We start from the raw sequence: 8,057 nt of genomic DNA, 5'->3' as shown, positions 1-8,057 counted from the left end.
CCTTCTCCTTCTCCTTCTCCTTCTCCTTCTCCTTCTCCTTCTCCTTCTCCTTCTCCTTCTCCTTCTCCTTCTCCCTCAACCCGGTCTTCGTCTCCACATGCTCCTGGCTCAACTTCTTCCTCTGAATAAACCCACTCGCAACCATCCCCACCGCCGCAAGCCCCGTGTACAGAATCCAGATATTCCGAATACTCCACGCAAACGCCCTCTTGATCGCCATGCGCTGAAATACATCCTCTACGTCCTTGATGGAAAGGACATTCGCCGCCGCCTCAGCACCGGTAAACCGTTCCTGCAGCGCCGCTGAAAGACCCGCGTCTTCGAGGCTGCCTCGGCGCATGAGCATGCTATTCTGGAAGACGACGCCGCCGAGAATAACGGCGAGTGTTGTTGCGATGTTGCGCACGAAGCCGAAGGTTGCGGTTGCGGTTGCGGTGTCCTTCGGGTGGATGTTGTTTTGCAGGGCTAGGAGGGGTGGGAAGAAGAGGAGGCCGCAGCCGAAGCCCGCGATGATTTGGTAGATGATTATCTTCGAGAGTGGGGTGGAGGTGTTATAATCTATGAAGAGGCCGGCTCCGAGGACGGTGGTTGAGATGCCGAGCCAGATGAACTCGAGGTAGCGGCCTGTGCGGTGGATGAGGACGCCGACGCCGAGGCTGGTGAAGGATTCGGCGAGGATGAAGGGGAGGATGAGGATTCCGGAGTGGAGGGGGGAGGATTCTTTGGCGGATTGGAAGTAGAGGGGGAGGTAGTATTCTGCGCCGAGGTAGGCCTGGAGGATTTGTTAGTTGGGGGTTGCTGGGTGCTTATTGTTTTGCTGTGGGTGACTCACGAAGCCGTGCGTGAAATCGACGAGGAAACACGCCATGTTTGAGCGGCCCTTGAAGATATGCAGGGGCATCAGGGGGTACTTGGCAAGGCGCTTTTCGCTGTATATAAATGCAAGCGACATCAAGGAGCCAAAGACGATTAGGCAGATGACTTTGGGACTATCCCAAGGGAATGTGTCGCCGCCAAAGTCGAGGCCCAGAAGGACCATGATGGAGACGGCCACGATGGAGAAGCTACCAAACCAGTCGATTGCTTTGATACCTTCTATCACGGGTGTCCTCGGATTGTGGACGTCGAGGAATAGGATGAGAAGCAGGAAGGCTGTACCGCACACTGGGAGGTTGATCCAGAAGATCCAGCGCCATGAGACGGCCTCGGTGAAGGTGCCACCGAGCACAGGGCCGAGGGCTCCGGCAATGGTCCAGACGCTTTCCATGAGCCCTATGTACAGGCTACGAAGTCTAAATAGCATGAGCTAGATGTACGCCGTTTGATATCCGCTCGACTTACCTGACGCTAAACAAGTCGGAAATCGTAATCAGAATTAGCTGGATCAGACCACCTCCAGCGACACCTTGTATACTACGGCCCACGATTAACATCGCCATGTCGACAGCCGTTGCACATACAATCGAAGTCACGAAGAACAGCGCAACGGCAGACAGGAGAACTGGCTTCCGACCGAAAATATCGGATAGTGAAGCCCATATGTTGCCGCTGGCCGTATTGCCTAAGAGGTACGCTCCAGCAATCCAGACATAACCGCCACCAGACTGCAGGTCAGCAGCAATAGAAGGGCTCGCCGTAGCAATGATGGTCTGGTCCAGGGCACTAATAAATAAGCTCAACTGCCCCTTGCGTCAGTATTAAACCCTAAATAAAGTGTGGGGAATGTAACAGGCTACAGAGGGAAACAAGATACATACAGCCAACGCAATCATAATGGCACCAATCCTCCATTTACCACGAGCCTTTGGAGCCTCACTCGCTGTCACCGATGCTGTTGTACCACATTCCTCGGGTTTATTCTCCGATGCAGTCGGGGGTGGCGCATCGTGCCTTGCGATCTCGTCCATCTGCATCTCGTTTGTGGGCGAGGCCATGATCTCAGACCAGCCACCCTGTGCAAGGTAGGCTTGAGAGTGAAAATAGATTATCCACGAGATTCTGCTGACTCTGCAGGGCAACAGATGACTCCAAGAAATGCAAAGATTTGTTGGCACCCCCGCTGTTTGTTCGCTTTGCCTCGTGTTCCTGCCTCAGGCTCTTGGGCATCAGCCTATATTCTCTCCAGCTCTTTGTCTTCACAATGTTAATGAAACGATCATACCTCTTGGAAACCTTTCAGGTCCTACAGCTGAGTTATAGCCAGATTGATGGACACGAGCGCCAAGGTCTTGGACCACGCTCATAGTCGCTGGATCTGTCTACGACCCAATGGTTCGATATGTTGAAGGTTTCTGATGTGGCAGGCCTTGCCCATTTCGAATCAACCAATATCCAAGAGATACCTCGCAGGCATCAAGTAGGCAACCCTTGGCGAGATCAATGGGGTTTTACCAATCCAGAATTCATCCAAGAAGCCGCAACGCTATAAAGGATGCCATTGACCATCAACATTCTCGAAAACAACCTCCGGCTTCGAGACCCTCACCCTAGTATTTAGCTAACACTTCCATCACGATGCCTTACAAAGACCAAGTGGTTCTGAATTTGCCCTCCAAAGACCTCGAAAGCTCATCTCGCTTCGCAACTGGACTAGGCCTCACTCCGCCCAAATTCGGTGTAGGATTTGGGGCCATGTTCCAGCATGGTGAGCACACCATGATCTTCTTTCACGACCACAAGACCTTCGGTGGCTGGCTCCCCGCAGACCGAAACATCTCTGATGCCACGACGTCGGCTCAGATCGTCAACAGCTTGACTGCACCCAGCCGCGAGAAGGTCGATGAGATGATTGAGAGCGCCATCCAGGCTGGCGGGACTGCTGGACCAAAGATGCCCCCAAACGAAGCGGAGTATGGCATGTATTCGAGGAGTGTCGAGGATCCGGATGGACATCTCTTCGAGGTGTACTTCCATGAGCATATCGGGAGTGGTAGTGCATAGACCGTGCTGAGGCTAGGGCTAGTCGTGATCAGGTACTTGTGCCTGACTTTCGTCATTCAAGTGCATTGCGGACTGTGATATCTTGGATTTTGCTGGTCTCTCCGGTGGTGATTCATCTTTTCTTGGGACGATTTGGGACAAATTGAAAACTCGGGGCCGGCAGAGCTTTTGTCGTGCTTGTTGATCCAGTCGTGAGGCGGGCTGTATGATAGCCCAACCGTCTTAGTAGCAATTGACTTGCTTTTGAGATACAGTATAGGTAGTCTTGAGGTCTTGCCCATATACTAAGACTAGCAGCTATACCTGATCTCGCGGTATACGGGTGGAATTATAATTGTAATCGAGAGGGCAACGATGTTTTATGCAGGGGGGGGGTGTCACGTTACACCAAGCAGCTTTTGCATCCCACAATCTCAAACATTCTCCCAAGCTCCCCTCAATATCCATTTATGGAAGTCTCTTCAACAGAGAAGAGGGTTTCAGTTAGTCTGCTTGTCCATTCAGACTCCTCGACCATCTCCCGATACTATATCAGCATGGGATTGGATTTGACCCAAGCGCAAGAGGTATTGATATTCCCAAATAGGTTGAAGGCCCGGTTACACCTTGCTAGTAGCACTTACAATTCTAGGGGCTGGAACGAACAATTATTTCCAAGAAGCGATTATCAGTTGACTCGAGAATTATTCGGCTTATAAGATGGAGACAATCGATCCATATACCCAGTGTATCGGAATCCAGCAAAATCTATATACCAGGCGGGTGTGAAGCGGATAGAGAGGGCCGAAGCGCACAGAAGAAGACATCTCGAACCCGACCCTCTATCCGATCACGAATCGGTTGTGGAGAATGAAGCCATCGGTCTTTACCCGTCGCTGCTTCCCCGCAGTTTGCGCTCAGCCGAGGCCCAGATAGCCCCGAATCAACTTTTATACAACAAAGAGTGTCCAATCTTACAGACAACTAAATGTCATTGAGGCTCTTTCAGGTAAACTAGTTTCAAGATCAGAATCACAACAAAATATGGCGTCCACGGCAGATATTCCCCGCAAGCTCTGGGAGCACCCAAACCCTAAGTCGACCCAGATGTGGGCGTTCAAGCAACGCTTAGAGGAAGAAAAGGGCTTGAATTTCCCAGTAAGTCTACTACATGCTCCGGAATGATAATCATCTCACCTATTTCCAGACGTATTATGAACTTTACGCCTGGTCGGTGAAGAACCGCGCTGCTTTCTGGGACTTTAGTTGGAAATACTTTCCAATCATTCACGAAGGTTCATACACCACCGTCGTTGATGAATCTGCACGTATCGACAGCATTCCGAGCTGGTTTGAAGGCGTTCGTCTCAACTTTGCCGAGAACATGCTCTTCACTGCCGAAGAGACATCAAATGGAACCCACTTTATCACTACGAAGGGAAAAGAAGACAGCAAGATCGTTACAACCCAAGTCCGCGAAGGAGCTTCGGAACCTGCTGTCTCAATTACCTGGTCCCAATTGAGACAGCGGACCGGAAAGCTGCTGCAAGCGCTCAAAGCCTCTGGTCTTACGAAAGGAGACCGCGTGGCCATTGTCGCAAGCAACAGCATTGACACATTAGTTGTCTTTCTAGCCACCACTGCTCTCGGAGCTCTATTCTCGTCTGCCTCGACTGATACCGGAGTTAAAGGTATACTAGACCGTCTGGTACAGATCAAGCCAAAATTTATTTTCTTCGACGACGCCGCCATCTACAACGGAAAGCAAATCGACCTCCGGTCAAAAATCACCGATGTTATCAACGGTCTAAAGGACACCCCAGAATTCAAAACCCTAGTGACCCTTCCCCGCTTCCACAACCCGGCAAACGTGAGCAGCATACCCAAAGCCCAACCCCTCGCAGATCTCCTATCAACCGCTCAATCCGACAAACTCGAGTTCGTCCGCGTCGGCTTCCGCGACCCCTTCCTAGTCGCTTTCTCCTCAGGCACAACAGGCAAACCGAAGCCCATAGTCCACGGCGTCGGCGGCTACATCCTCAACTCCAACAAAGAAGCCCGCTTGCACCGCAGCCACGGCCCCGAGTCCGTCACTCTGCAGTACACAACAACCGGCTGGATCATGTACATGTCCGCCATCTCGGGCCTACTCTTCGGCGGCCGCACAATCCTCTACGACGGAAGCCCCTTCCTCCCAGACGCCAAAGTCCTCATCCGCCTGCTCGGAAAATACAAAGTCACGCACTTCGGCACATCCCCGCGCTACTTCCACGAGCTCCGCAAGAACAACATCTCCCCTCACAAGGAAGAAGACCTCAGCAATCTATCCATTGTAACAAGCACAGGAATGGTCCTCGCAGAGTCTCTAGCAGAATGGTTCTACGACGACGGCTTCCCAGCTCACACCCAGCTAGCCAATATCTCCGGCGGCACAGACCTAGCCGCTTGCTTTGGGCTCGAGAATCCTTTATCCCCATTATACCTTGGTGGATGCCAGGGCCTGCCACTGGGGATCCCCGTCGAAGTCTACGACCAGGCTGACGAGGGCGCCTCCGGCGTCAAGGGCACACCAGTCCCCGACGGAATATCCGGCGAACTTGTCGCAACAGCCGCATTCCCAACTATGCCCGTGATGTTCCTAGGCGAAGACGGCGCAAGGAAGTATCACGATTCGTACTTTGCACGGTTCGATAGTATGTCCCCCCCTCCCCTTTTCTTCCTCCTAACAAGCCCTCTCCCCCCTCAACCTCTCAACCCCTCCAATCCAAACTAACCCCTCAAACAAAAAGACGTCTGGACCCACGGCGACTTCATCTCCATCCACCCGCACACCAAACAAATAACCTTCCACGGCCGCTCCGACGGCGTCCTCAACCCCTCGGGAATCCGCTTCGGCTCCGCCGAAATCTACAACATAATCGAGACCCAATTCGCGCTTGAGATCACCGACTCGCTCTGCGTCGGGCAGCGGCGGCCCACGGACGCCGACGAATCCGTCATCCTCTTCCTACTCTTACGACCTGGCTACAGTCTCACGGAGGAACTAGTGGGGAGGGTCAAGAGTGCGATTGAGAAGGGATTGAGCAAGCGGCATGTTCCGCGGTGGGTCTTTGAGACGTGGGCGATTCCGACGACGGTGAATGGGAAGAAGGTCGAGTTGCCGGTTAAGCAGATTGTTTCGGGGCGGACGGTGAAGGCGAGTGGGACGTTGGTGAATCCGGAGAGTTTGGAGTTTTATTATCGGTTTGTGGATGTGGAGGGGTTGGTTAGGGGGCAGGGGAAGACAAGTAAGCTTTGAGGTGGAGTGGGTTGGTTATTTAGAGATTCAGTATCCATGGAGAGCTAGACAAGAAGGCCTGGGGTTGAATGAAGAACTTTTGAGAAGAGCAGACGGCGTGGATATGTCCTGGGGGGGATATAAAGATTTAGGATCTAGCCCTATGTAGCTATCCTTTTCGAGCCGGTTATGCTGTCCCGCCCCGAGGTATATATCGGGTATAATCAAGTTATCAAGAACACTCATGCGGGGTTTCATATCAATTTGAAGAAAAATATATTCTCAATCCGCCCGCGGCAAAGGGTTGGTCCTATGACCAATCCACACTACCATCTTAGCCAAACCGGTCTAATGTATGTGCGTAACAATAGTACAGAATAAGGGTAATACACTGCAAACAACGAAGAGGTCAAGAGTTCAGGTCAACACCAAAAGAATGATTACGCCACTTCTATACGCCTAGCCCATGATAGAATAAAAGAGGAGCACCCGGATGTCGCATTTCAGCTTCATGCGACAAGAGTGAATGGTAGAGGTCGTCTATTTGTTGTGGATGAGGAGGTTGCGGAAGGAGTCCCAATGGTCTGAGTCAGCGTATCTGCGGTAAATTAGCATCATAGCACTGAGTGGAAAAAAGTGAGCAGATGAGCGCATACATGTAAACCATGCTACTCCGCAAACTAGACATCAGGGTTTCCGGATGCCAGCGGAAGAGGTACATAACGAACGCCCAGCTGAAGGAGGCAAACACAGCCCAGGCATTATTTTCAATGTTCTTTCGGGCCTCGGGCCCGATAAGAGATGATAGAGGGTGCATGTTGGGTTGGACGGAGAGTTTGGCGAAAGCGAGGACTACTCGAGCGAAGATGTAGATCACGATCTGACGGGGTTAGCATGATCCACCTCAATTCTGAAGAACTATCGCGCGACATACCTGCTGCGTGATACTCGACTTTCGCCGGCCAAATACCGCATATCCTCCCATCAACCCCGCAAAGAAACTATCGTACTGCCCCTCCTTCCCGGCACCGGCTGGGTTGATATTGCGCAGCCCGATCATGGAACTCTTGTATACCAAAGCAAACATTGCGAGGTTTCGGGCATGTTGGCGCGTAGCGTTGAGCACGAGCTTGACCTTTTCTCGTATACTGTATGACGTATGTTAACTGGTGATGCTTGGGGTGTCCGGGGTATCGTGCGGGGAACTCACGTTCCAGAGCGGAAGAGAAATATCATGCTACAGAGACATGGTATTAGCTTATGGAGACTGTAAACTGTATGAAAGCCTGATAACTCACACCAGAGCATGCGGAAACCGCACTTTGGCGCCGTAGACCGCGCCATTGCGAATGCCTTTAAGGAGCGATAGGAGAGGCGCAAGATCCGGGTTGGTGACTATGGAATCTAGCCGAGACTGTAGAGAATTCAGACTCAGTATCCACAGATCGTGTTCCCTTATACATACCACAAGGGCGTCCATGGTGTCGTTGTTCGGGTTGTGGTTAGTTGCTGCTGGAGAGCTTGGAACCTCGGCAGAATGGTCGGATGAGCAACAGGACGAGATCAGTTGCTCCGGCAGATAGCACCCAGGGTAGCAAGGAGCATTGGGGAAGGGAAACGGCCGGAATAGCGGCCAGGGAGAGAAAAGTAGAGCTCTTAGGGAACAAAGGTGTAGACAGGAAACGGCGTTGCGGGCGGCATTTCAGTAGTTTTGTATCGGCGCTGGGATGGAAAAGATCCTCGGCATGTGAGTTGCAGCCGAAGTCGACCACCTCCTCCCAACGTCATGGTCACGTGCAGCTTGCATTTACTACTAACTAGACTACTCTGTAATTGTATAGACAAGACGAGACAAGACACT

At 52.0% G+C, this 8,057-nt stretch overlaps 4 protein-coding genes across 4 annotated transcripts in view; 2 read left to right on the top strand and 2 right to left on the bottom strand.

Moving 5' to 3' along the window:
• The window catches only part of BJY04DRAFT_206312 (MDR family MFS transporter), a gene marked incomplete at both ends in the record, with an annotated part of 2,201 nt that extends 288 nt beyond the window's left edge, over window positions 1-1,913 (bottom strand). Inside the window, 4 exons of the mRNA XM_073713697.1 lie at window positions 81-772; window positions 833-1,292; window positions 1,342-1,679; window positions 1,758-1,913. Coding sequence (XP_073573593.1) covers window positions 81-772; window positions 833-1,292; window positions 1,342-1,679; window positions 1,758-1,913 — 1,646 coding nt within the window. The remainder of the gene's footprint in view (window positions 1-80; window positions 773-832; window positions 1,293-1,341; window positions 1,680-1,757) is intronic.
• A 245-nt stretch (window positions 1,914-2,158) lies between these two features.
• BJY04DRAFT_184368 (uncharacterized protein) lies at window positions 2,159-3,169 on the top strand. Its single transcript, XM_073710603.1, has one exon. It carries the CDS (start codon window positions 2,515-2,517, stop codon window positions 2,938-2,940), a length of 426 nt encoding a protein of 141 aa, XP_073573592.1. The 5' UTR covers window positions 2,159-2,514; the 3' UTR covers window positions 2,941-3,169.
• A 794-nt stretch (window positions 3,170-3,963) lies between these two features.
• On the top strand, window positions 3,964-6,217 carry BJY04DRAFT_216119 (acetoacetyl-CoA synthase; the record flags this gene model as incomplete). Its single annotated transcript, XM_073715641.1, has 3 exons — window positions 3,964-4,077; window positions 4,127-5,612; window positions 5,709-6,217. 3 exons carry the CDS (start codon window positions 3,964-3,966, stop codon window positions 6,215-6,217), a joined length of 2,109 nt encoding a protein of 702 aa, XP_073573591.1.
• Window positions 6,218-6,455: 238 nt separating this feature from the next.
• On the bottom strand, window positions 6,456-7,912 carry BJY04DRAFT_184366 (Tim17/Tim22/Tim23/Pmp24 family protein). The gene is made up of 6 exons (XM_073710602.1): window positions 7,662-7,912; window positions 7,495-7,610; window positions 7,407-7,433; window positions 7,131-7,344; window positions 6,853-7,076; window positions 6,456-6,794 (listed from the first exon to the last, which is right to left on the bottom strand). The coding sequence occupies exons 1-6, from the start codon at window positions 7,674-7,676 to the stop codon at window positions 6,737-6,739; spliced, it is 654 nt and encodes a 217-aa protein (XP_073573590.1). The 5' UTR covers window positions 7,677-7,912; the 3' UTR covers window positions 6,456-6,736.
• Window positions 7,913-8,057: the final 145 nt, after the last annotated feature.

This window comes from Aspergillus karnatakaensis (assembly GCF_047715665.1).
Source record: "Aspergillus karnatakaensis strain CBS 102800 unplaced genomic scaffold BJY04scaffold_13, whole genome shotgun sequence".
NCBI lineage: Eukaryota > Fungi > Ascomycota > Eurotiomycetes > Eurotiales > Aspergillaceae > Aspergillus > Aspergillus karnatakaensis.
Note: the sequence above shows the minus strand (reverse complement) of the source record. Positions and strands in the feature narration are given on the sequence as shown.

Bases quoted from the DNA above. Each gene is read 5' to 3' on its own strand.
- BJY04DRAFT_184366 (XM_073710602.1), bottom strand. The intron at 7,345-7,406 runs GTGAGTTCCCCG...TACGTCATACAG, and splicing joins TTTCTCTTCCGCTCTGGAAC to TATACGAGAAAAGGTCAAGC. The intron at 7,077-7,130 runs GTATGTCGCGCG...TAACCCCGTCAG, and splicing joins AGTCGAGTATCACGCAGCAG to ATCGTGATCTACATCTTCGC.
- BJY04DRAFT_184368 (XM_073710603.1), top strand. From the start codon at position 2,515: ATGCCTTACAAAGACCAAGTGGTTCTGAATTTGCCCTCCAAAGACCTC.